We start from the raw sequence: 27,657 nt of genomic DNA on the forward strand, positions 1-27,657 counted from the left end.
AAATCAATAAAAACATTAAAAAAAAAAAAGACTGAAAGAGGTGAAGGAATTTCCCCAAGGCCACAGAACTCATGAGTGGTAGAAAAGGCCTTGAAATTTAGGTCTTTAGGCTCTTAGAAAACCCTGGCTGCCTGTGGTAAGCAAATGCCACCACATAAGTATTTGGCTGAAGCAACCTTTCTCAGAAAATTTGATTGGTAATAGCTGTTTGATTGATAGTTTGATGAGCCCTGGCTTGAGGCTCTTGGTTACCACGACCTGTGGTTACATCTTCCATCACAGAGATGCTGTTCATGATCTTGTTTCCATGCACACATCAATCCATTGGAATCCAGAGCTTTGTTTCTGGCTTTTGAAGGGAAAGACTTGTGTCCTTTAAGAGGCAGGTGGGGGAATGGTCAGTTTGCCCTCTCTAGTATGAGGAATCAACATGCTAGACAGTTCACCCCGGCTATAATCTCAGCTCCTCCACTAACATCTGTGTGAACTTAGACTGGTTCTTTGCTTTCTTTGGGTCTTGATTTACTTATCTGTAAATTAGGAATAATGTTCCCTATCATGCAGAAGCAATGAAAAAGCAACAAATATATATTTACAGCAGGTACTGGATAAAGATGAGTTTCATCTTTAAGTATAATTCACTTATTAGGATGATCTCAAAGAGGGTGGAGGGTTCCCTTGCCCCCAGCCTAACCTTTCACCCGCTCAACTGTACCTCCTCAGTGGTCAAGACTGTGCATCTTTGTTCTTTCTGTAACTAGGGCCAAGTGTGGTACCCAGCACATGGTAAAAGCTGATTAAGTGTGTATTTTTTTACACATGACTGATTTGTTAGTAAGTTTTCCTGTGTTAAGACATAGTCCTTAAAATGAGATAACCCCCAGCATGCTGCAGTCCCCAAGGACACCCTACACCCTCCCATTGCCAGACAGTCTCCCTCTTGCATTCCTATGGCTTGCTGAATCTCACTGAGATTAAGGGGAGGGCACTGAAAGGTCTCTGAAACTTTTCCAGAGACTAAATATTTAGAAAATGAAGTTGTGACTATCTCCATTTTCACACAGATTCTTTTGTGGATAATTTTGTTCAGGACCTTCAGTTATGACAGATGTATACATTTGATCAACAAACACTCATTAAGTGACCCTTCCATGCTGGGCACTTAACTAGGCACTGAGGATACAGAGGGGAGTACATTTCTCCAACCCTAACCACCGATCTAGTGGAGAATACAGGAGAAACCAAAATTGCTGCAAGGCAAGGCCTCAAGTGCAAAATGCTGCTGCAGAGCCGAGGACCACATTACTTACTGCATCACTCAGGGTGGGCTTGAATGTGCCAGGTAACAAATAGCCCCCAAATCACAGTGGCTAAGAAGAACAGAAATGTTCCTTTTTACTTATGCTACATGTATCAGGGGGGTGGAATTCCAATATCAGTCACTCAGGGATCTAGGCCGATGGAAGATTCATCGCAATGTATGTTTCCATGGACGTTTAGACGAGAAAATGCAAGGCGATGAATCGGACACTGCCTTGTAAAGCCTGCCCAGAAATACGACGTGGCGTTCTGTTCACTTTCTATTAATCAGAGCAAGTTGCCTGGCCCCGCGCAGCCTGGAAGGGGACCCACAAGCATACTCCTTCCAGGTCTCTGGATCAAGGAGGAGGGGTGTTTGTGAACTGCCCGAATGGCCACCCGAGTTGGAATCCGGTTGTTGGAGAGTTTACAGGAGTGTCCCTCCCAGTGCCATGCTTCATCCAATAATTCTGTGTTTATGCAAAAAACCATCTCCTGGGAGAAAGACCCTCTAAGTTCACTCACACTTGTATTCACTTGGCATTGCTAATTCTCTTTCATGGACCCTGGCCCAGCGGTCACCTGCCACAGAGGGAACAGTGGCAGAGTTCCTGCCCTCAGGGAACTCTCAGTCCAGCTGAGTCAGAGCTACAGCAGGCGACCAGTGACTGCAGCTGGGTTGCAATGTCATCCGCTGAGTCCTCGCACAGCACGAGAGGGCCAGAAAAGGAGCCCGGAGAGCTCGGTGGGAGGCTGCAAGGCTTTCCCAGAGTTCCTGCAGGGGCAGAGGGAGCAGTGGGCTCTCTGGGGCAGCACCAGGGCAGATGGAAGTGTCTGAGGCAGAGCTGGGAAGTCACCCATCGCTGCAGGGAACCAGCCGGGCAGTGTCAGGACTCCAGGTTCTCGGGGGCAATTCCCGAGGGGCCAGTCCATGAAGCTCACTAGATATTTTGCTATGCAAGTCCCCTGGGCTGAGATGACGCTCGCGATTGCTGTGGTTCCCACTCCTGCTCAGACACGCTGAGGGAGCTGGACGCTGGGATGGGTTGATCTTCGCCTTGGCTGTTTCATTTGATCAATATGCAATTAGTGTGTCTAAAGACGCCACGAATGTCCCTGCTGCAGATTTTTTTTTCCAAGCAAAGCAGAAAGCACTCTTCACCTTCAACAAACCTGCATTTAGACTCATCAAACCTGGGGCTCAGGAAAGCAGCCAGGAGAGAGGAGCGGGCCGCTGATTGCTGTTGCCTTGGAAAGGGGATCCGCGGGGTTCAGGCTCAGCGGTTTCTATGGGAACAGCACTGCTTGCCTTGCTGGCCCCCCCGGGGCAGGTGAGATACACTGAAAGGAAAACTGAGGGGGGGAGAGAGAGCCGCAGAAGGAGACTCGGAGGATTTTGAAGGTGTTCAGGGGAACCCTCAGCCAGATGTGTAGCTGTCCCCAGATGTATAGCTGGCCCCAGCATGCCACATGGGCTGTGTGGTCCCAGCAGCCTGATCACGGGAAGCACCTAGAGGGACACACATCACGCAGCTGCCTTGGACTGAACACCATCCTGGAGAACAGATGCCAGGGCAAGACAGTCAGGAATCGGTGACAGGTGATTTCAACCCCAAGACCGGAAAGGAATGTGTCCTTGGCCTCATGCCAGAGCAGCGTCCCGTTATTGTTATAATTATGACGAATGATGACATGTAACCAGGAGGCATGGCTGGAGGTGTTTCACATCCACTGTCTGCGCTCTCCCCGGCAAGGATGGCATCCACACACCCATCCTATCGTGAAGGAAGTGGGTCTGAGAGGGGAAAGGATAACTGAGGTGTGGATGGGATCTGGCCCTTGGCCTGATTCCCCACTTGGGCCCTTATGCAAAATCTAGTCAACAACCCAAGGGACATCTCAGCTTCCTAAAGATGGGCGAGCCTCCTAGCTCACACCTTGACTGAGAGATGCCCCTGGTTTGTCTGGACTTGGGTATGAGGAAGCATGCCCGAGTGGAGGGCAGCTGGGGTGGCATCGGCACCCATCAGCCTGTGGGAGGCACTAGAGCCCCACATTGTTTTAAAGATGAGGAAACTGAGGCCAGAAAGTGCTGGGCAGAGCCTTCCAGCCCGGCGAGCCACCCTGTCTCCTCCACACACTCTTTGTCTTGCTCGGCTGTGGGTGTTCTGAAGACACCAGCTTCCCAGACGTGTTGGCGGCAACGGAGACTGAGCCGGGCACCTGGGGAGTTTGCTTGGCCTTGGGGAGCAAGGCTGCTACTGGCAGCTCTTTTCTGGAACTGTTGGGCAACCTGGGCAAGGCTGACCTACTCCATCCCGGGTCAGTGCCCAGGCTCTGCTCCCTTCACTATTTCGTCCTGCTGACACTTACTGGGTGTCTACTGTGTGCACTGACTGTTCTCTCTGTTCCTGGGAGCAATAAGGAGGAACGTCAGGCCATTTTTCAGGTGGCCAGTAGGTAAACTGAGGCTCTGAGAGATGAAAATGCATGCCACCAAAGGCCATGCTATGGGAGTACTGGCATCGACCCGCACATTTCCAGATGCCACAGTGAGGAGCCTTTCCATGACCCCAGGCCGACCCCTTCCTTAGGAAGATTAAATACAATCATACCAACTGCTTTAGAACCACAGCCAAGCAGCACTTCATGAAACAGTGATGTGTGCATGGATGGGCTGTGTGGATAGTGCCTGTGTAGGGGCTGATGAGGTCAGTAATAAGCCATAGGGGCCTCCCCCAAAGGAATTGTTGCCCAGTGGGTCTCCAGTGAGGGCTGTCACATTCTCTGTTGCCCGAATCATACAGTTATGTCCTTTGCAAATGAGCCAAAGAAGCCGCGAAGGTGGTAGAATCAGTGCTTAATATAACAACACGTTACAGTTTAGCTAACTGGGGTTTAAATGTGAACATTCTGGCCCTGCCTTCCTAGGTTCAGAGTGCAGGTTCCAGCAGCAGTTTATCTGGACCTTCAAGCCTGCGCACAGGGCCTCCCTTCTGCCACCTCCACCCCATGCCCACTGCCTGTGGTGCTGCCTGTGATGCACGAGCAAGTTATGGTCTCTTGTTCCTCCTCATGAAGGCACCCTGAACCTCCTTTCTGCCAGTTGCTACACAAGGGAGGCTTGGGAAGTCACGGGGGTGGGGGACCCAGGCTGCAGCAGACGCTGGACCTGGCCGCATCAGGCACGTGGATGGTTTCCTGAGGCACCTGTGACCCTGTCTGGGGCCTTCTCTGGTTCCAGGAACTCACTTGACTTGGCCAATACAGGGCTGGATAGTAGTTCATGTATTTTCTCACTAACACTTTAAGTGGCAGTCTAAAGACCACCCTCGCCTGGCCTGCGTGGCTCAGTGGTTGAGCATTGACCTATGAACCATGGAGATTATGGATGGATTCCCGGTCAGGGCACATGCCCGGGTTATGGGCTCCATCCCCCGTAGGGAGTGTGCAGGAGGCAGCTGATCAATGACTCTCTCTCATCGTTGATGTTTCTCTCTCTCTCCCTCTCCCTTCTTCTCTCTGAAATCAATAAAAACATATTGTTAAAAAAAGACCACCCTGAATATAGTAATACATACAATAGATCATGAAAACACTAGGGGCAGAGGCCCAGGTGCTTTTAACACAACTGTAGTTTGTTACCTACCTTCAATCTGAAGGAAACACTATTTCCAGTTAGAGATTTGTGACTATAACGATGTCATTTTTTCTCATGCAAGTTCATGGACCCCATATGAAAATGAGGCCCGGCAACACTGCCCCAGACCCCAGCACAGAAAATGCTGTCATCGGTACTGAGCTGGTTTTTTCTCTCTCTTCTTTAGCCCTGCATGAGTTCCCCAGTGACATCTTCACCAACGAGGACCGAAGACAGGGGGCAGTGGTTCTCCATGTGCTCTGTGTAAGTACCCTTCTCGTGGCTCTGCTGGAGGATCGGAGGGGACGCCGGGCTGGTGGGTGGGCAGTGTGGTGCCCACACAGGCGTCTCCCCTCCCTCCTGTTCACACACCTGGTCGGGGGTCCTCTGAGCCTTGTGGGGTGATCTCTCAGTGTACCCTCTTTAAGAGGCTACAGGTTCATAAGCTGGCGGGCATCTGTATGTATTCTGTCCTTGATAACAGTGCCCAACGTGTGGGCTCCAAGGTCAAACAGACTTGCTCTCCGCTATTTAACTTTCCTCTCTCTCTGCTCAAGTGTCACCCTCTTGGGGAACCCTTTTCTCACCGGCCTTTCTAAGATGCCACTTTGTTTTCCTTACGTGACTTCATTTTCGTCCGTGCCACTGACCACATATTATTATATAATGACCTGCTTATTGTCAGCCTCACTCACACGTAAGCCCCAGCAGAACTAGGACTTAGTTTTGTACGTGGTTTAACTTCCCGACCTGTTCCTGGCATGTGGCAGGAACAAAGTATTTGTAAAATTCGTGGATTGAGTGTAATGGCAACTGACGCAGTGTCTGGCATATAGTAGGTGATCAATAAAAGTTTGTCCTGGCTCTGAATATCCCCCACTGCCCTTGCACTGCCTCTGCAAACCCGGTGGACTGAAGGCCTTTGCTTTTCCTCGACCCCCATTCGGAGAGTGTGGGGAGGGTATGTGTGTGAAGATGTATCTAAAGAGTGGCGGCAGAATCAGAAAGACCCAGGCCAGAGTCTGAACTCCGTACGTCACTGTGCTCTCTCATCTCCAGGGCATCCACTCTCCCCCAGGATGCTCTTAATTCCATGCTGGTTATTTATTGCTGTGAAAAAAGTCTCCAAATTCAGTGACAAATTCAGTGTTCCTTGTGGGTTCTGGGGTCAGTAGTTCAGAAGGGGCCCAGAGGGAAAGCTGAACCATGGGACCCGGGCCAGGTGGGTAGCTTTGGATGACTGGTGGTGACATGGACGCCTGGGGTTGGAGCCACTGGTGCTGCAGGACCCCCTCCAAAAGGGCTTTGCGTGCTCCTGTCTGGTGTCTGGGCTGAGGTGGCCAGAGTACTGGCTAGGCTGGGACGGTTGAGCAGAGCACCCCATGTGGCCACTGCCGAGTGGCTCCGAGTGGCTCCATGTGGAAGCCCAGGGCTCAGAGAGGGAGGGTTACCTTTAATGCCCAGGCCCCTAAGTTCCAGGCATCTTTTCCACCAGACTCTATTGTGGTCACAAGCCCACTGTGACTCAAGGAGAGGGGACAGAGACCTTACGTTTCAGTCCACCCCTGGAGAAGGCAGCAGGCACCCCCTGGACTCTGGAGTCCGACCAGTCACAGGCTTGGAGCCCAGTTCTGTTGTCCTCGCTCTGTGTGGCTTCTGACAAGATATTTAACCTCTCTGGGCCCATAAGCCGCCCTATGCCTGACGCCCCTCATGGTGAAAGCAGCCAACTCTTCAAGTCTTACCTTTCTTCAACCCCCAGAGCCACCTCCCTGGAAAAAAGAAAAAGGCACCAGAAGTCCCTTTTAAGCAAAGACAGTCTCTAAAAATACCAGATGATAGATAAAGCCAGCCCTTTGCGGTCCTCCCTGCCCTTCAGGGGAGCCGTGCACAGAGCAATTAATACGGATGCCAGCTGCCGCCCTCGGCACCGGGGAGGCTCCCTGTCGAAAGGCTGAGGAGACCCAGGCGCTGAGCTGGATCCAGGGTTCCCGGGGAGCTGTTAGCACCCTGATGTGCCAACATCTGAGAGATGAGGTTTCTGCTCTCGGCACAAACAGTGCGAGCTTCCTTCCTCCCAGGGCTGTGTTGTCGCCTGCAGTTGGCAGGGCCTTCTCCTCCCTCTGCAGACACATCCTCTGATGCCAGCCGAAGGCAGGGGAGGTGCGTGGCTTTGCTTTTCTTGAGTCAGACACCTGCAGCCCCTGCTGTCTGTGACCATGCATTCCCAGGGCGACATGAAGGCGAAGTGAGCAAAAACGGACAATGCTCCCTTAGACACTTCCCAAGAGATGGGCAGAAGCCTGCAGCTCAGCACGGTGTCATCACTGGCATCTAATTCCACAGTTAGGCTCCGCCCAGGGCCCTGCATTGAAGAAACCACAGGGCAAGGGGTCTGGGGACCAAGGTCAGCACCCACCCCTACCAAACCATGCCCCAAGCACATGGAACTTCAGAATCCTCTACCCAGATGGCTGTGCCTCCTGCCAAGGCCAGTGTAGTCTTCCTCCCTGGAGCCACCTCTTAGAGGAAGGAACCCAAGTGGAGAAGCTTGAACTCGCCTCCCAGCGCATCCACATACATGCCCATGACACAGGGTAGACAACCACAGGCTCAGAGAGGAGGAGGGCACCTCTTCTGTATGGCAGGGGCACATGTTAGCATGGGTGGGCCTGCTGGTGCCCTCCCAAGGTCAAGGATCAGATCTTGCACTATCAGAATATTAAGTTCCCCCCAGAGGGATGGGACCCTCCCAAGAGAAGCCCCTTTGTACAGTGTCTAGTGCAGTGCACAACAAATGCTGCACAGTTTAGTGCAGGGACAGGTGATTCTCTTTTTCCCCTTTACCTACCATGGTGCCCCACGCATTTAGCATGCTCAGGAGTTGCCACGTGAACATAATTGGATATAAGAAGAAACACTGCCAGGACTAACCTGTGGCATTTTGGTGGCCAACAGGAAACAGATGGATGCATGAGTCAGAGCTGCAGGAGCTAAGTGCAGATTTCCTCACTCAGCCATCTAGAGAGCCTTCTGAGCCCTGCAGTATGGGAGCGCTGGGCTGGCCCCTTCTAGAAGGCAGCGATACAGCCTCACCCTGCAGGAACCCACTGGACATGGGGAGGCCCCCTCTTGGGCAGCTCCAGCCCTGTGCCAGGTGCTGGCCATGGCCTGTGCCACGTGATGCTGGAGTGCAGGGCGGGCAAATCCGGTGTTGCGAGGTGCAGTTGCATTGGACTTGAAAGGTGGGTAGGTGTTTTCCAGTGAAGGGAGGAAAGGAGTTCCAGGCAGGAGCAGGAAGCCTGCGATGGAAGAAGATACAGAGACTGGAGGGTCCATGGCGTCTGGGGTGAGCAGAAACTAAGGACGTGGAGCGGGGTGGAGAGGCTTGGGGGAGGGTGGACCTCACCTGGGAGGCACCATGAGGCGTCTCAGTTGCTGAGTTAGAAGCAGTGGGAAGCAGATTCCAGATCTCGCCATCCCTCCTTGCCCAGGAAATAGGATCAGCTATATTCAGAGGGGGACCAGAGGGGTCAGCCCTCCAGCCAGGTGAGAAAGACCTTGGCAGGTCACAGAGAAAGGCCCAGGGCCCTTTGGGCAGGGGTCCCTGAGGAAGACCCTAGACCTGGGGAGGGACACTGAGAAGGGAATATGAGTACTAAATATCACCCAGCCGTCTCTAGGCCCCTGAAGAGCTTTGTCTGCCCCCTCCAGAGAGGGGAGGGTCCCAGAGGTGTTTTCTGTCACCCTAGGCTGCCCCAGAGAGAGGGCCATAGGCTGTTCTTTCATGAGATTCAGTAGCCATCATTTTAATCTTAACCAGAGAGCCCAGTCCTTTCTAGTCCTACCCCAAAACCTGATGAACCTTAGTGTTTGCAGCCACGCACGAACTTCCCCATTGCACGTGGGCCCCTGGAGTGGGCCTTTCCTGCCTCAGGCCTGCTCTGTCCTGCAGTGAGGACTCCCTTGGCTACATCTCCATTGTCACTGCACTCGGTGTTCAGTGCCCACTCTCGGGGCTTGCATGCACTAAAAAGGGGTGGGCTCCGCACAGGGTGGGGCATTTGGGAAGTTGAGGCAGGATGCTTTGCTGCCTCCTAGCCCAGCTCCCACGTGTGGAAGGTCTCCAGGAACGGCAGCGAGGACTGTTGCCGTTGGTCCCTGTGGCATCCCTGTGCGGTGATGTCCAGGGCTGGATCCCAAGGTTGGTGGTCCCCCCTCCAAATCTCCAGCTCCTGTGCACATGTCCCTCCTCCTCCAGCCCAGGAAGTTTTTCATCCAGTCAGGAAATTTTGGAAATTCTCTGTGAGCCTGCATCCAATTCTCTCTCCTTCCCAGAGCAGCATTTTAAGGTCAAGAATTTGCTAATTTCTATTTCGTGATTCCACGAAGACCTCCTTGCTCCCAAAGCTGCAGCGGAAACCAGTTGGCACTGGAGGAAGGCCCTTGGGATAGAGGCGGTGAAACGTGATTGGGATGTGAGGGGGAGCTAGGAGGTTATTCAAATATCACCCTCCCCGTGGAATTGTGGTTTTCTAGGTCCATTCCCCACTCCCTCTGTGTGGCGGGATTCCCAGCCAAGCCCAGTGCCTCGACGACCTGGATCTCTCTATCCCCGCACCCCACCTCCATCTCCACACAGCCTGTGCCCCACGCTGGCCCTGATGCTACCTGGTGTCCTCTGTACCCCTGCCCTGCTTGCTGGCTCCCTACTGTACTGTTCACTGTCTCTAAGGGCACAGCCCTGGAAGCCTTGGCCCAGCTCCTATTTTTCCTGCCTGACATGAGTCACCAGCAGCCTGTGGGTTGACCTCCCCTTGGTCAGGCCTTAAAGAGTCTCTGTGATGAAGGAACGGGGCTTCCCTCAGAAGGCGCAGGGGCCGGCCAACTCCTGATGGGGAGTCTGGGCTCTGCAACCCCAACCCCAAACTACCCCCTTCACCCCGGGTGAAAGTGAACGCTAATTCGGGGTGTGTTCTTAGAGAAGGGGGCTGGTCTGGGGAGAGCCCATGTCCCAAGAGGGAAAGGCTGCCTCAGTCCTCCAAGCTTCCAGGTCCCCTTTCAGTGCTGGGGAGAGGGCTGACTGGGAGGGGCCTCACCAGAGAGGTGTCATTTCTGTGGGGCCTGAGCGTCTCACAGTTATCTCTGCTGTTTAATTTTACTATCTGGGGGAATGGTTGCTCTGGATGTGCGCCCTTCCCTGGGGCCCAGATTGCTTTTGTTCAGAGCCAGAGAGTAAACTATTTAATGCAAGAGCCAGGCAGGCAGAGTAGGAGCAGGAGGTGGAGGAGGCCAGGTCCAGCTCCCCAGCCCCAGCCCTCCGAGAGGCAGCTTTCCCTCCTCAGCCCCAGGGGTCACTTCTGCCTCTCCGGGGGCTATCCTTTTGCTTTTTTGGCTCTGAGACTCGACTTTCATGGACCAGCACTATCTGGTAGAACTTTCTGTGCTGATGAAAATACTGCCTAACTGCGCTGTCCAGTATGGTCGCTGCTGGCCACGTGTGGCCCCTGAACATTTGAAATGTGAGTAGTGTGACTGAGGGACTGATTTTTCATTTTATTTCATGTTAATATAAATTTAAATAGCCACGTGTGGCAAGAGGCTGCCCTAGAAGGCGTACAGGTGAATTCTAATTTCGCATCTTCCCTCCCTTTGATTCTGTTAACTTGAAATCGAGAAGCAGCGATGGCCAGGAAGTAGGGTCACCAGCAGAGACGTGCTGCTCCGTTACTCTGTCCTCTTAAGGGGTGGCCTGGGTTTATCAGGTCAAACAAACAGGATGCAAGGAAGGCACTGCGAGGCCACCACTGTGGGATGGGATGTCCTGTGAGGAGAAAGGACACCTAGGAGTAAGAAAATGTGTGTATCACTAACAAGCTCGGCGCTTTGGAACAAGTCCCCAAACTTTTCCTGATCTCAATTTTTTTTCTGTAAAGTGGGAGCACATAGTAGGTGCTCAATAAGTGTTGGATTATTTTTAGTCTTCGTGTTCTTTCCGCCCCACACCCCTCTAAGGGCAGCTCACCTGTGCTTAACCCATCCCAAACTCACCCTGCCATGGGATCAGAGCCAGATCCACTCAGGGACAGCCAGTGCTTGTGAGCAACAGGACAGGGGTGTCGCGAGGCCTCTCTGCAGCTGCTCTTTCTGCCAAGCCCAGGGCTCTGGGAGAGGGGCTGCTGCAAGGGCTTTGGAATTTAAGGGGACCTCCATGATCTGGTCAGCAAGGTTTCAGCAACAACTCACTTGCTGGGCAGACGTGTTTAGTTAAGGGATTTCACCCTGGAACAGAAAAATGATTAGAAGAGCTTGTGGAATTTGCTGTTTACACTTGGAAAAGTGCTGAGCGTGTCCTTAATTTGTCAGTGTCAACACAGAACTAAAACTGGTGTCCAGAGAGGATTAACACAGAGAAAGTAAATTATTCTATTTCAATAGATCTAAGTTACTCCCTCCCCTCCTTGCTCCAGAGATGCCTTTCCGAAGGCCCAGGCCTGACCGTGAGGCCCAGGTGCTGCACCCAGACTCTCCGTGGATGGGCTCCCTGGGACCCCTGAGCTGGAGATAAAGAGTGATCCCTTAGAGCCTGCACTTGAGCAAAACCCATCGGCATGTCAGTCCTGGTTTTTGTTGTTTTAATTTATCTTTGTTGTTGAAAGTATGATTAAAATGTCCATACTTAAAAATGACCCAAAGCAATCGATAAGTTCAATGCAACCCCTATTAAAATACCAATGGCATATTTCACAGATCTAGAACAAACACTCCAAAAATTGATATGGAACCAAAAAAGACCCCGAATAGTTAGTACTGGCTTTTCCACTTATTAGCTACGTAGCTACAGGCAAGTTGCTGTGCCTCTTGGAGCCTGTTTCCTCATGTATCCCTGGGGATGAATGCAGCACCCTCTTCATGGGGTTGCTTTGAGGAATTCATAAAGGCGGGTGTGCCAGGCTCTCAGCAAGGTGTCTGGCTCTGCATAGATAATACCCCATCTATACCCCTCAGTTCTTACAACTTGTGTATGCTGGCCTGACTTCCAGTTCCCAGCCTCTGTGACTCTGGACTTTTTCTGGTCCCCAGAACCCATTCTACCAGAGTGCAGGACAATCCAAAAGTGGCCCTCAGAGAGGGGGCAGTAGATAAATACCTCGGTTCCCTCATGCCTCAGTTGGGCTAAATGAAACACGTGTCCCACCTGTCCCCAGAGCTGCCTGAGCAGGATACGTTGCAGGTGCCAACCCAATCTGATAACATCGTGATTAGCTACCCCACTTTCTCCAACTCATTTTCCTGCCACCACCTGCTGCTTTCTGGGGTCTCCCCTCCCAATTAAAGGACTTGCACTGGATCCTAATATCCAGTTCTCTTCTGTGGCACAGGCTGAATAAATATTACCCACCATTATTATGCCCATTTGGCCTCTCTGTGAAACCCCCAAGATTATAGGAGATGCAAAATTCTGAGACCCCAGTCCCTTCTAGACATCCCCAGATCAAGGTGTGGCATGAGTTTATCTATGTCTCTGTGGCTCATGTCCTGACCTCAGTGCCATGTAGAAAGAATCCTGGGCAGTGAGCTTTGGAGCAGACAGTTTTCAAATTTGATCTTCTGAGGAACCCCAGATGGTGATGGGAGAGCATGCACGTTGCTTAGATAACAAACATTTTACCGTGGAGACCGGCCACTTGCAGGCTGCTGTGTGCTCCCCTCGATCTTCCTTATTCTAATTTATTTCCTGCTCCACTCATCCCCACTCTATGTATTTACTTATTTTGTTATATAGAAGAAAAACTTTGCCTTCCTCTGAGATGACATTGCCAGCTGTCACAATTTGTCTGCAATAGTTATGAATTGACTACTTACAATTTTTGTAGCATTTTCCCCCTGAAAAGTATACATTTAAAAGCTAAGTAAACAATGAGGTACTGCCATTTGGATTCATCGTATGTCCTAGCTTAAAGAACCAGTCTTTAGCAAATATTCAGAAGTCAATCTGGATAAAATAGTCAATTAATGCTCTAATGTATCAGAAAACACTCCATGCATTTTAAATGTTATCAGTAAAAGATTGGCATGGGTGGGCTTGAGGACGGTAGCTTTGGTTTCCTAAGCCCATTTAGCCTGAGGACCAATTACAAGAAAGGACACAGGCTGGTTTGTACCAGGCCCCAGGACTCCACCAAGACCCCTTCTTTTCCCTGAGATCCCAGGGAGTTTCCTGCTCTCTTGTTCTCTCATTTTAAGGAACCTTAAGGACCCCAAAGAGCACTTACCCTTTCAGTTCGCAACACCTATTTCACCGGAGAATTTGGAACCAGTTCCCACAGAGCTGGCTCAGAGGATATTTGGATTAACCTGCCAACCATCCACCCGCCCACTTGCTGTAAGATGGTGCCCATTTACCCAACTCTTCTTATACCCTCAGGGCACGTGACCTTGACTACCTCTGGTGCTCTCTTTGAGACCTTTATTTCCTGAGGCTCTCTTTGCATTTCTCCCAAGAATTCTAGGAGCAAATAGATTTCTTGGTGACATGCTCTTCTACCTGGAAATCTCAAAGCACGTATGTAAATTAGATCCAACTGAGGCTCTCATTCTTGGGCCTTTGGCTGGGATGCTTTTCATTAATTCTTGTGCCGTATCCTCAGGATACTGAGAGCTCCCTGATCCTTGCCCGTAGGTAATCGTGGGATCTGTCTTGTCAGCTGTTTCATGAGCACTCTGATGGTTCTTGTTTCACGCACAAAGGTGGAAGCCTGAGACTCTGAACGCGTTTCTCTCCTTGAACGCGTTAGAACCGCCTTTTCCTCTGTGCTGTGGATGCGGGGTTAAGGCAGCCGTGTATGCTACAGAGTTGGCTTGAGGCAAGATCTCTTACCCTCCTCTGTAGAGAGCAGGTTCTGGAGGGTAACTTTACCCTCCCGCTCACACGCACACACAGCATGTGAATGCATACAGTGCACACGCGTGTGTGCCTGTGAATACTGTGATCCTTTCTAATTTTACGTTTAATTTTATTTTCTCGTCACCACTTATCATGCCTGTGCCCTCTTCTACCTCCACCCCACCCCTCGCCCCCCATCACCACACTGTTGTCCATGACCTTGAATGATCATGAGTTTTCTCTTTTTTTTCCCCTTTTTTTGCTTAATTCCTCCTCCCCCCCCCCCCCCCCCGGGCTGTCTGCCTACTCTCTGTCTATGAGTCTGTCTCTGTGTTGCTTGGTAGTTCAGTTTGTTCATTGAATTCCACATATGAGATCATATGATACTTGTCTTTCTCTGACTGGCTTGTTTCACTTAGCAGAATGCCCTCCAGGTCCATCCAGGCTGTTGCAAAGGGTAAAATTTTCTTCCTTTTTATGGCAGAGTAGTTTCCATGGTGTAAATGTCCCACAGCTTTTTTATCCACTTATCTCCTGATGGGCACTTGGGCTGCTTCCAAATCTTGGCTACTGTAAATAAGGCTGCAGTGAACATGGGAGTACATATATTCTTTCCAATTAGTGTTTTGAGTTTCTTCAGATACGATCCTTTTTATAAAGATAATGGGAGTGATTTTTAATATATCAGGTACAACTACTTAGAGTGTGATTCTGGATAAGTAAGGTGTGTGTGTATGTGTGTGTGTGTGTGTGTGTTTAATATCTCCCTTGGCAACTCAACACTCCACTGAAGAGAGTGTTGGTTGACGTGGAGTCGGTTGTAGTTTGAAAAGAGCTGTGAGTTTTGAAAAGACAGCAGCCTTTCAGCCTTTCATTCTTCCCTGCAAACCCATTTATCTCTTAGCTTGGCCCTCTCAGCGATGATTGCCACCATTCATGGAGTTGTTCAGGTTGGAATCTTAGGAATCAGCCTCGATTTCCCCCCTCCCACCATACTCATCGGCAAGTCCCCGCCATTCCACCTCCAGCCTGTGTCTCCATCCCATCTCTCTCCATCCACTGGCAGGAGCATTATCCAGGCCACCCTCATTCCTCACCTGGATCAGGATCTCCCCTTCATGTCCACATTCCATGTAGTGGTCCAGCGATCCTTTAAAAGCATACGTGGGACTCAGGACAGTGTGTCCTGGCTCTGCCGACCTCTACAAATTCATTGCCTACTTCTCCTGCCCGCCAGCCACTACCACACTTCAGCCCCACAGACCTTCCTCCCATCCTGTTCCACAAACATCTCAAGCACGTCCCACCTTTGGCACTGGGTACACCCCCATTCTTTAATTGCACGGCCCTCTGTACTGCTGTCTTGGGCAGCTTGCTACACACTTACCTGTTCTCACTTGGGGGTGAACACTCACGAACAGCCTGCCACTGGAAGGCTTTGCTTCGCTCTTTGCTCTGCTGGCAAAGGAACCAGATCTTTCTATACTAAAAATGGCAAAAAGTGAATCTTCTTGCCTTTCTTTCCTATAGCGAGTAGATAAGTCAGCTCAGAGAGGAATCTGTTCAAACTAGAAGGAGTTCAGCATGACTAAAGAGGTGATTTATTGTGCCATCCCTTATAAAATTAGTTGGCCCTCATTAAAGAAAGAACGTGCTGTTGGGAAGGAAGGGAAAGCTCTTCTGTGAGTGTATTCATATCTCCTTGATTTAGTGATGGTGTTGGCATGGAGACGCAGCGTGAAAAGGGAAGGGGTGTCCAGCACTGTCAGACATGGCAGAGACTTCAGTTGTTTCCCATTGTGATTTTTCTAATAAGAGCATACAAAGAAATCATACTCACTGGGCATCAACAGGGCAGCCTGTATGTTCTGTATGTCTTCAAATCAATTGAGTACCAAGGGTCTCTCTCTGTCTTTGGGGTAAGTAGGTGATGGCACCAGGCCCATTCACCAAAGGAGAAAGAGTGTGGCTGGGGGAGGGTGTGAGTTTCTTAAGCTTTTGATTTCCATGATGGCTCCATGGTGGTGGGTCCTTCTATCCCAGAGCCACCTCTGGCCAGCTCTGTGACCTTGAGTATGTCACTTGCTCTTTGGGATCTTGGCCTTCTTTACCTTTAAATGTGAAAAATGTTCTCAAGGTCCAGTCTAACTCCAAGATCCACAATTTGTATATAAAATATGAAAGGGCTTTAAGGTGACTTCGAGCATCCATCCTGGATGGCCATAGCATTGCCCAGTTCCTCAGGACACAGCCCCTTCTGGGGATCCTGGAGTTCCAGGACACAAACACCTGAGACTCACCTGGCAGCAGCTGGGAGCTTGGGCACTGGGGTACAACCAGGCACTTGTGAAGGCCCTGTCCCTTCTTGTCCCAAGTGAACAGGCAAGTTTCCATGGCCCTGGGATCAGATCAAGTCACATGATCAGGTGGGCAGAACAAAGGCCTGTAGCTGCTCCAGTAAGGAGTAGGACTCCTGTGGAAAAACAAAAGCCACTGCCGGAAAAACAATGGTGTTCATTTTTATATGTGTAAATACTTCAGGTTCAACCAAAGGGCAAGATTAGAGGACACCTGATTCAGTTTGCCAGGGGCCCAGCCGCTCCGGGCACTGCAGTCGCGTTGCTGCGCACCGGCCCACAGGCATCCGGGTGGGGGCTGAGCAGAAAGAGCCCCTGATGCTTATTGGGGTCCTCTGCTGTAAGCTCACCCGCGGATTCACAGGCCACCAGTGCTCCCATTTCATTTTTCAGCCAAAAATGGACCCATAAGTGGTCCAAGTGCATCAGAGGGCTCCCTGAGGTTCAAAAACACAATCAACCAAGTAGCTAGGAATTTCTTCTTCCTAAGAGGCTTATAAGGCAGAGTGGGAGAAAGGGAAGCATGACCGTGTGGCTGTGTAACGTACAAACCCAACTGTCCATTTGTTTGTGCTCCCGAGCCGTGAAGAGAGAGGAGGGAGAGTGGCGTTGGTTGAGGTCTACTCTGTGCGGAGGACCGTGCTGGTGACTTCCACACACTCCGTCAACCCCCCCCGTAGACCCCCTCATTTATAAATGAGTAACCTAGGCCTGGAAGGCACCTAGTCCAGGGGAACCACGCGCTTATATCGTGTTGAGATCTATATATGTGTAAATACCTCAGGTTCAACCAAACCAAGAAATGTTTCCTGAGACCATTGTAAGAGAGCAATGCAGAACCGAGGCAGGAAGGGCCAGGTAAGCGTGGTTCCTGCCTCCTAGGAGCCTGACTGACATCTTATAAGACTTGAGCTGGGAATCGTGACACAGTGATGAACGGTGCAAGCAGATTTCCAAGTGAACAGGGATGATTAAAGTGCTGACGGCTTAAATGCCTTGTTCCCTGTAGTGCAGGTGTTATTTCCTCCATTTCACAGGTGAGGAAACTGAGGCATGGGGAAATTAAGCAACTTGCCCTGGACATGCAGCTCATGAGTGGCAGTGCTGGGGTTTGACCCCAGGCCATGGGCCTCCAGAGTGGAGCCGCAGGAAGGGAGGCCCCATTCCCATTACAGTGATTTCAATGATACCTCTACTCTAAAAGGGCCTAGAGGCACATTGTTTGATCAGTTTTCTCAGTTTTTATTCTAGACACAGCTCTAGAAGCTACTTCCCAATTCCTGTAAGCTGCCAGAGAACCCAGGGAGGCCCTGGGGGAGTAGATATGGGGACGATGGCCATGCTTGCTCTCAGGACACCATCAGCCAGCCTCAAGTCCAATGCCAAGGTGGACTGGCCATTCTCGGACAGGCTCCATATTGGAATCCTTGAGTGAATAGAGTCTTCCCTCACTGCTCCCTCATCCCCACCCCAAGGAGAGGGTGGACACCAGGGCAGACCCTGGTCATGTTCAGGCCTGGGCCATGTCCTGGCCCTTTGCTCTTGTCTGAGCAGCTACACTGCATGAAAGAGCAGGAGCCCAGGGCCAGTGGTATTTGCTGGCTCATCCGGCTCTATTTGCTACCCTCATTTGTTTGAGATTCCGGAAGCCTTTGAATAGCACTCATGATAATTACAGAATTCCCACATATATTGATGAGAAACAGCTACATAAATAGCACTACTTGGTATTTACAAAGTGCCAGTTTTCTGTAAATATAGAATTTTGGCAATTACTGCCAAACAGCTTGTCCACCTTCTGGAGCCAGCGCTTGTCTTATTTTGGCCCTTTCCAGGGGATGCTTCATGTCACCTCTACCGGTGGCCAGTCTTGTGGCCTCAACAGATACAATTCCATGAAGCAACCAGACAACCTGGACCTAAGAGCAGTGATCCCCAATCTATTACAGTGTGGGGACTCATTTTTTACATTAAAGGGGAGTTTTGACCACTTCTCCAACATCTGTGCATAGACGCTTGACTCCATACAATAAGCCAGGTTTCCCAGTGAGACTGTGGTCTACACAGTGGAAACCATGGCTCATTTGTTGATCTAGAGCAGCATTCCCCAAACTGTTTCCTGAGACACTACAGAAAGAAAGATTATCACAGGTGTTATGTGAAAAATAAAGATTCTTTAATCAAGTGTTTAAGAAATACTATTATTGTCCAAATTCAGGGTTTCTCACAAACTTTAAGTATGCTAATTTGGACCATGACTCTCCATATTGGAAGTATAATAGCAGGGTTTTCAAAACTGACCACAGAACTCTCCCTTTCACAGAGTATTTTATAGGCATTTGCAAAGCATCCTACTTGAGTAACAGTGACTAACCAACCTCGGCGCTCATTGATTGATTTCAGCTCATCTCTAAGGAATGGTATTGTATCAGTTCGCTTTTGCCGTATAACAAATGACACTATATTTTAGTAGCTTAAACTAACAACCGTATATTTAGCTCATGGTTCTGTTGGTTGGCAGTTGGGGCTGGGCTCAACTGGGTGGTTCTTCTGATCTTGGCTGGGCTTCCTCATGTGTCTGTAGTTAGCTGTGGGCAGCTGGACAGTTTTGCTTTGGGCAGTTGACTGACTGTCAGCTGGTGCAATGAAAGTGATTGGGCCACATGCTCTGTCATCCTCCATTAGGCTAACCCCAGTTTTTTTACATGGCAGCTGGATAGGGCTCCAAGAGATCAGTTGGAAGCTGCCCTAGGCTCACCACGGGCACAGCATCACACCTGCCACATTCTGTCGTCCCGAGCATTTCACAAGTGCAGCTGCCATGAATCCTAAGCCATGGAGACATGGAGACTTCCAAATTTCTAGGGTCTTCAGAGAGGTGATTTGCTTGGGAGAACAAGGCGGGGGTTATGTTGAACCTGTGTTTGCATAACCAAGTAAAAGAGTTTGGGTCTAGGTTGCATGTTTATTTGGGGTGCTTGGGGCGGGGGCAGTGCAGGGGACTGCTGATGGAAACTGCACAGGACTAACACACTTACTGTCTACTTCTCCATGTCTTGACTGGAAGTGAGTCTAAACTTCTTTCTCCCAATAAAATAGTGTTCCTGGGTGTCAAATCCTGCCAGAGATGACCAGGAATATGCCTGCCATCACCCACAGTACACGGTTAGATTCTTTAGCCTGCTGCAGCAAGGGAGAACAGGCCCGGTGGAGCATCGGGAGTGTCTCTGTGAGGAGGAGGTTTGCCTTGGGCTGCCTGACTCTGAAGAGGGATAGTGGAGGAGGGAGTAGGCTGGACTGGATGCGGACAAAAAGTGAGTACAAGGTGATGGTTGGATGTCTCCCTAGTGTCTGTCTAGAAAGCAGGAGAATGTCAGCACTGCTGTGGTTGCCATTGGTAAGGAGGCAGCAGTAGTGACCCAATAGGCAGGATGGTGGTTATTTTGGGTTTGAGGTTCAGCTTTGGTCTATGTCCTGTTAGACACATTGCTCAGGATCTGTTGGGCTGTGGAACATAACTGCTGTGAGTGATGAGAATTCTTGTGTTTGCAGCAGAGATGTGGGACCATCCGTTTTACTGCAGCAGGGTCTGTCATTTTAGGCCCCTCCTTCCCATCAGTTTGAGAGACAGGACTGCAGAGCACCAGGAATGTGGGCTCCAGCATCAGGAGATCTGTGCTGGAATTCCGCCTCCACCAGGACCAGTGCTGCTACTGTATCTGTTAGATGGTCGTCCTGAGCTGGGTCTTCCCTCTAAGATAAGATTACCTACATCATGAGGTTGCTGGGAGAATTCGATGAAAAAATGTATCTAGAACAGCAATTTTCAACCTGTGTGCTGTGGCAGGCACACTGGTGTGCACAAGAATTTTAAAACATGCAATACCTGATACCCTGGCCAGGTAGCTCAGTTGGAGCAGGTTCAATTCCCAGTCAGGGCACATACCTAGGTTCAATTCTCAGTTGGGGCTTGTATGGAAGGCAATTTGATTGATGTTTCTCTCACATCGATGTTTCTTTCTCTTTCTCTCTTTTTCCCTTCCTCTGTCTTTAAAAATCAATTAAAAAAAAACCCCACACATATCCTTGGGTGACGATTAAAAAAACAACAACATGCAATACCTGACTAATTTAGTCAAGGGCATTGACCTCTTTTCCCTGAGATTGTCAAATTTAAAAAAATAACTACAACCAACACAACAATAGCCGTCCAGTGTGAAAGAATCAAAATAATACCTGTGTTATTTTTTGTCAGATCGGCAAAAAATATATTTTTTGGTGTGCCGCAGAATTATAGTAATTAGTTTATGTGTGCCATGAGATGAAAAAGGTTGAAAATCGCTGGCTGATCTACAATGCTGCACAGTGCTGGGACTCACCAAGTCCTAAATGAGTGTTGGCTGTTAACAGAGAGATGATTCTGGTCTTTCTCAGCAGGGAACAGATCGGGGGCAAATCAGGGGCAAATCAGAAGTTTACCTGGTGAGATCATCATTTTATTTCAAGCATTTTTAATTTCTTGAAAGGCAGAGACACCTGTATTTGACACCGCGCTGACACCAAGACATATTCAAGACCCAAAACATGAATGCATTTGGCATTATCTGTGCCGACGCCCCTCTCCATTAATGCAACACTGAGAGCTAACTTTTCATCTGCATTGTAAATTTTGAAACTGGGCCTCTTTTTAGCTAATACAGGCTAGCTCCCTGCAGGAATCCCATAATGATGTGGTCTTATTCTCATAAAAGTCAAACCTCTGTACAAGAAGGGCATTTTTCCTCCTTTGTTCCGCATTCTTAATCATATTTCCAGGGCATCCTTACAGACAACACCTTGGACCCAGCCTACCTGTCACCCACCCACAACAGTACAGACACAGTAAGCACTGTGTTTGCTGTAATCTGCTCCATTTTACACATGAAGAAACTAAGGCTCAGAGAAGACAGATGACCTGTCCAAGGGCACTCAGGGAACATGTTCAGCATGGAGCTAGAATTGGAACCAGGGTGTCCCAGGCTCCAGAACCTGAGCCTGCCTTCTAAAGGCGGGGCCCTTCTGCCAGGAAGCAGAGATCAGAGGGCTCAGCAGATGCTCCCGTGGGGGTGCTGCTCTGGCGCAACCCAGAGGCAACCTGAAGCTCTCTATAGAATTGTCTCTGCCTCAGCAGTAATTTAAATGCAAACGAATTCTTTAATCTGCCTCGAAAATGCAAAAACTGTTCCTTTACACAAGTATGAAACCAGAAGGTTCTCAGAAGCCAGTAACACCAACTCCTCCACAGCGTACATTGGACAAAGCGAGGCATAAACATCACATGTGTCACAGGTGGGCGGTTGATACTGCATGGAGACCGGTGAGGCGGATTTCCTGACATTCTGCTTCTACATAACTACTGCAGAGATGGTTGAGTTTCCTTTTCATTTGCTTTATTTCCAAAATTATTTGCAGAAATGCAAAAGGAAGCTAATAGGAAAAAACAAAACACCTCTGGTCTTCCTTCCCTTTACAGGGTAGGCCTTACTCAGAGAAAGACAAATACCATCTGACCTCACTCATACGTGGAAGCTAATGAACAAAGTAATTTAACCAAATAGAAACAGAAGCATAGATACATAGACAGAGTGACAGCTGTCAGAGGGGAGGGGGGTTGAAAAAAGGTGAAGGGATTAAGAAAAAAAATGTGTGTGTATGTGATCCCCCAAAATGCATGCACACGCTTTGAATAATTATAAAGGCAGTGTTTATTAAAATACATTTCATATTCAAAATTGAGCTCTCAGCCGATAGTGTGTATACATTTTGGGGGGACGGTATATATATAAAACACACAGACACAGACAATAGTATGGTGATAGCCAGAGGGAGATGGGGGTGGAGGGAGGTGGTAGAAGAAGGCAAAGGGTGGATAAATGGGGACAGAAAGAGACTCTGCTTTGGGCCATGGGCACGCGATGTAGTGTGCAGATGATGTTTTGTTGAGTTGTACACTTGAAACCTGTATGGTTTCAAAAAAGAGACAACACCCTAAGAGATACACCTGAGCGGAGCACTAAATGGCGAGGTCCAAGTGAACGTTGCGTTCCGCTCTGTACAGCGCCCTAGAGCGTGTGAAGTTGAGAGCCTGTGCACATATGTCCTATTAGGCGCTGAAAACATGCAAACGAGTGATTATATGTGTACGATCAGGAGAAGCTGCTGGCCATCTTTTTGCAAACGAAACCTCCTGTTTTCAGACTTTCGCTTACTGAGAACCCACACCGCAGGGCAGGTTTCCTGTATCCGGGCTGGTAACTGGACTGGCAGCCAGGCCCGTTGCGTCCAGGTGAAATCACCTGTGGTTTATTTTTGAAGCTGCAGAGATCTGATATATTTTCCCTGCTTCTTTTGTTGTTGCTGTTGCTTAATTACTGGAAGATGAACGTTAGAGTTTGGGCAAAGTCTAAGTTTCCACGTTCATTCCAGGATAATCACCCCAGAAGTAGGGCAGCATCCCAAGTGTGAGAGGATGTCTCAGTATCCAGATGTGTCTTGGATACGGTCGTTTTGAAAGAGCTGAGCCCTGATTCAGGTGTGCCTGAGGGACAGTGAAGAAGGAATGTGCCCAACAGACGGTTATCGATGAACTGAGTGGGGTGGGGGGAGTAAGGAGAGGGAGGAGCTGAAAGGAACCTGAGGTCCTGAGCCTGTGTGAGATAAGAACCACCCAACGCCAGACGTGAGTTGGGCAGTTTGTCCAGCACCCCAGTGATGATCTATGGAGTGACCCTGAAGGTCAAAGCCTGACCCTCTCCTTCTTACAGCATGACCCATGGGAATTGCTGATGTCCCATTTGTCTCATCTATAAAGTGGGGATAATTGCACCTCCCACATAGCCTTAAAGAAAGGATTGCACTCAGATGTGTATTCAAGGCACTTAGGACCGTGCCTGACACATAGTGAGTGCTCAGAGAATGGGATGTTTACTGTAATGATCATGACTCGGTTTATTCTGCAGCTGAGCCAGGGAGGTGCATCTCTCTCCATTCGACAAGTTAAAAAGCAAAGCTCCATCACATGAAATCATCTCTTCAGAGTTACACATCTAGTGATTGACAGTGATGAGATACGGGCCCATGCATGTCGAATCCTCAAGCGGATGCCACTACCCTGGAGGGGAGCCTGTGGCAAGGAGAGGGACAGCTGGGTACTGGTGGCTTTTTGCACAGAAATCAAGCTCTGATTTGAAATGGGGTATCACAGAAAATGTTGGGATAAACAATGATGCTGGGCTACAAATGTGAACCTCTGGAGGGCCTAGATCACGGAGCATTTATTCAACGAGTGTTTATTGAGGTCCTGTTATGTGCCGGGTGGGTGCTAGTGCTGGGGATGCAAAGGGGAGTAAACAGAGGCAGACACAGGAGGCCGTCTGATCGGCCCCCCTCAGGAGCACTGGGAGGCCCAGGCCACCGCCTGGGGGGTGGGAGCCAGCACCGACTTCGAGAGGAAGTGCTGCTTGCATCTGACGTTCAAGGAAGAACCGGTCCCCATGCTTTGTGGGCAGCCAACAGCCGGTAGATGCTGGTCGAATTGATAAATAAGTGAGGCTTTGGGGACAGTTATCTGAAGGTAGCCTATGTGCTGTTCTTTGTAAAGAGGACAGCGAGACCCTGAGCATCAGAATCCAGTTCTGCCTCAGGTGCAGTTTCTGGCTGTAAATAATGAGGTTTATTTCACACCCATTTTAGAAAGCTCGCCTTGGAGAGAGCCTGCCCTCTTCGGAACAGGGTCCTGGGAGGCCCCTCACTCATTCCAGTGATGCCGCCATCGCCCCAGGCGTTTCTGGACTTTTCCTTGTCAGGGGGAGAGAGTTGGAGTTCACCAGCCCCCCTGGGAAGTCAGAGGCCTCCTGTTACATTCACACCTTGGTTTAACCACCAGCATGATTACCTGGTCTGGCCGGACCCTTCCTTCCCATGTTTTACTTCCAGAGGGTTTTTTCCCACTTCCCTAAATCAAAATCACCCGCCAAAGACCTCACTGGCCACATCTGACGTTGGCTGCAGGCTTTGAAAGCATTTCCAGCGGACAGTAGCGACATCACAGAAACCCTTATTAAGCGGCCCCGAGAGACGCGAGCTGCACTTGGCGCAGAGAAACCCAGCCAGGCGGGAGGGGGCCAGAAGCTCCTGGGGAAAGGTGAGGTCAGAGCAGCCCCAGGGGGACGTTTCTCATTCTCTGGCTTCGCTCTGAGATTCCAGACATCCAGGTGCACAGCAGCAGCAGCATTAGCAGGGAGCTTGAAAGAAAAAACTAAAAGTAAAAAACAAAATAGGCATAAAAGGAACACCTATAATTTTAGCGCTTGTGCATAGTTGAGCCAGGGGCAGTCTGCCGAGCAAGAGCATGGGCTAGATTTCACAGAGTTGAAGGTGTGGGACAGGAGGTTGGTCATCCCATCAGCTACTCCCCGTTTGGGGCATTTCCTAGCAAAGGACAGTAGCAAAGTTAGGAACCAGGCAGGCATCGGCTGATACCCACCCGCGCAAAACTCCTAAGAAAGTTTGCTGCATTTACATGTGCAAACTCAAGGTTCAGGCGTAGCCACCTTCTGTCTCTCCGCTGTTATCTAAGGTGGCACAGTTGCCAGAATGAACCTGACTACCCACAAGGGACAGAAAGAAAGGGAGCAGGCACACACGCAGGCCATTTTGAACGAAGCATCCTGCCCATGTGTAGTGCACGCCCGCTAGTAATTTACACTCTGACCTCAGGTTGGCTTCCTTGTGGAAGACACTAAAGGGAATGAGCAGGGACTAGAAGCATGGGAAGGAGGTATGGATGCTCCCCCTAGCATCAAACCCAGGCATTCAGGGAAAATAAGGCTGTGTGGGTCTATTCATAACTGAAACAAAACAAGACCTAGTAGGAGAGAGACCACACCACATGGGGTTTGAAAACAGTGCAGCTCATTTGTTATGCTTTGGATACTTACTGGGCTCGATGTGGTCAAGGAAAAGCAGGAAATACATATGAGAACGATCAGGAGTGGCTTGTAACTCAAGATGCTTACAATGTAGGGGGGAAGATGGTACGTAATTGCATGAAACCCCTGAACTCTGTAAGAGCAGGTATGAGATAGTGAGTAGCTGAGACAACAGGTGGGCAAATGCAACTCTGGGAGAAGGGCCTTCTCAGTTTCCATGTGGATAACAGGCAGGTCTGAAGGCTCAGTTCCTGCCATCAGAGAGACTCCCACTGGGGTCGGCTTGCCCGGCCTCTGCACACGTACAGAGCTGCTCCCCTCTCTGCAGATTGTGTTTAATTAAGACCAGATAAAAGGGCTTCTTTTTTCTGGCTCTTGCTCCCATGTGGAGTTGAAAGAAATCAAACATCTAGGTCAGCCCCACTCCCTGGCCCTGGGAAGGGAATGAGGTTATTAGCAGGTCCCTCGGAGACCGGGCTAGAGGTGCAGTGGTCTGGGCCCTGCTGCTTTGCCACCCCCCTCCCCTCCCTGGTGTATTTATGAGACCACCTGCTCCCCACTGGAGAATGTCTCAGTTTTTCTGCAATGACGGGACAAAATGCAGTCACCAGTTTGCAGGCATGTCCCTTTTCGGGTTCCTGGAGGAGACAGCTGTTTAAGATTGATTTTCACTTTTACTGATACAGTTTGATTGATTAGTAGGATGCTTTCATTTCCTAGGAAGTAAATATCAGTCCTTAAAACTCATGAAACAAGTAGCTGTCCTGAGACTTCCTTCCCCTCTCCCTCCCCCAAGACATGGCTGGGAGGAACATTTTGTGGCTGGTGAGGAATCCTTAGCCACACCCTCGCTGCACCCCTGAGCTTGTAGGAACCCGGAGCCAAGATTATCAGAGCTGAGAAAAGACTTTTTTGTGACTGCCAGAAACCAGGCCACATTCCCTTGATAAACACAAGATACCAAACCCTTCCATTTCCCCTTCCATCTTTTCTACATTATAAAGCAAATCTCATCAATGTATAAAAGAAAACTGCTTCATGGGAGCTGGCTGGAAGGACCCAAGCCCCAGTCTCCCCACCCCGTCACGCCTCATGTCCTATCCCACTCCCAAACTGGACTGTGGTGGTGGCTGCACAATCGTATAAAGTTTCTAAAAGTCATCAGACTGTACAGTTACAATGAGTAAGTTTTATGATGTGTAAATTACACCTCAATAAAACTGTTCAAAAAATAGGTGAAATGAAATGAACCAGGATCTTTCAGGTGACTCCGTGGACAGGGCTGCTGTCGTATTCCCCCCTCGCCTTCCGAGGAGGAGATGTGCCTGCTCAGCAGCAGCTGGGCGAATGACCAGGCCAAAAACAACTCCCGCCGCCTCCCAGCCTTGCCCTGAGCTGAGCTCGGATGCAGATGCTGAGGCAGCAGTTCCTTTGATGAGGTCCCAGAGGAAGGGCAAGAGAAGATTCATGATTTCTAATAACCCTCTGCCCTGGTGTCGCTTCGTCATCTCTCTAATTAGACAAGTCTCCTTTGGGCACAGCCGAGAAAATCAGGACATTTTTGCAGCTACCACTGCAGAGTTTAGCAAAATAACCAGGTATTGGGAACTGTGGTACAGTCAGATTATTTTTGACAACCCCACCGAAATCATAAAAAATGCCCAGCCCATTTTTAGTCATATTAAAATTCTTCTGAGTGCATTTTTCCTCCTCTGAATTCACATGGCTTTCTCGGAATTTGCATGGTTTTCTCCGTCACCGTGCAGATTAGTTCCAGGCCAGTATGTGAAAGCATGCGGACATGGCATGAAGGGTGTTGGCTTAGGGACCAGGCTGACATTCAGCCCTTCACAGCTGTGGTCGGGCCAGGGTCTCTTCTGACCTGCTGCCGTTCATCCTTTCCTGGTGTTGCGTATTTAGAGTCGCCCCTCGGCTCTCAAGGAGCATCTGGTTTCACCTGATTCCATTCACTTTTGAAGTGGAGGTTGAACGTCAAATGATCTTGTTTTCTCCTTTCTGCCTTCTCTTGAAATTCCGTGTTTGGATTTTTCCTGCCGCCTCCACTCCCCCAGCCTGTAATTCTCACTGTCGTGGAGCCTCCCTCCCCAACTACCTGGAGTGTCAGTTTCTATAAGCAAGAAAGGACAGGATTAGGTGACAGTCTACATGTGTGTCATTTGCTTCATTGGAAGAAAGAAGGGGGTGCATACTTACCAAGGCCCACAGAGCTACAGCTGGCAGGAATTTGTCCTGTGCAGTGTAGTGGGCAGACGCCAAGGGGTGCAATTCTCAAAGCTTGCAAAGGCCCTGACTGGCTTGCTTTTCCCTTCCTTCCTCCTTCCCTCCCATCTTTCTTTCTTTTAATGCCTAGAGAGTTATTTGGCCAAATCACAAGCAATTTTCTGCAAACAGGCAGCCTGTGCACCTGTGTGCATGTGTGTGCAGCTGTGTGCATGTGTGTGCACCTGTGCATGGAAAATGGAGGCAGTGGCTGGTATGGAGAGA

At 49.7% G+C, this 27,657-nt stretch overlaps 1 protein-coding gene across 1 annotated transcript in view; it reads left to right on the top strand.

Moving 5' to 3' along the window:
* The window catches only part of SLC24A3 (solute carrier family 24 member 3), a 318,425-nt gene that overhangs the window by 191,856 nt on the left and 98,912 nt on the right, over positions 1-27,657 (top strand). The window contains exon 3 of the mRNA XM_087818590.1: positions 5,127-5,203. Coding sequence (XP_087674716.1) covers positions 5,127-5,203 — 77 coding nt within the window. The remainder of the gene's footprint in view (positions 1-5,126; positions 5,204-27,657) is intronic.

The sequence above is a fragment of the Miniopterus natalensis genome, chromosome 7 (genome assembly GCF_054644295.1).
Source record: "Miniopterus natalensis isolate mMinNat1 chromosome 7, mMinNat1.hap1, whole genome shotgun sequence".
NCBI lineage: Eukaryota > Metazoa > Chordata > Mammalia > Chiroptera > Miniopteridae > Miniopterus > Miniopterus natalensis.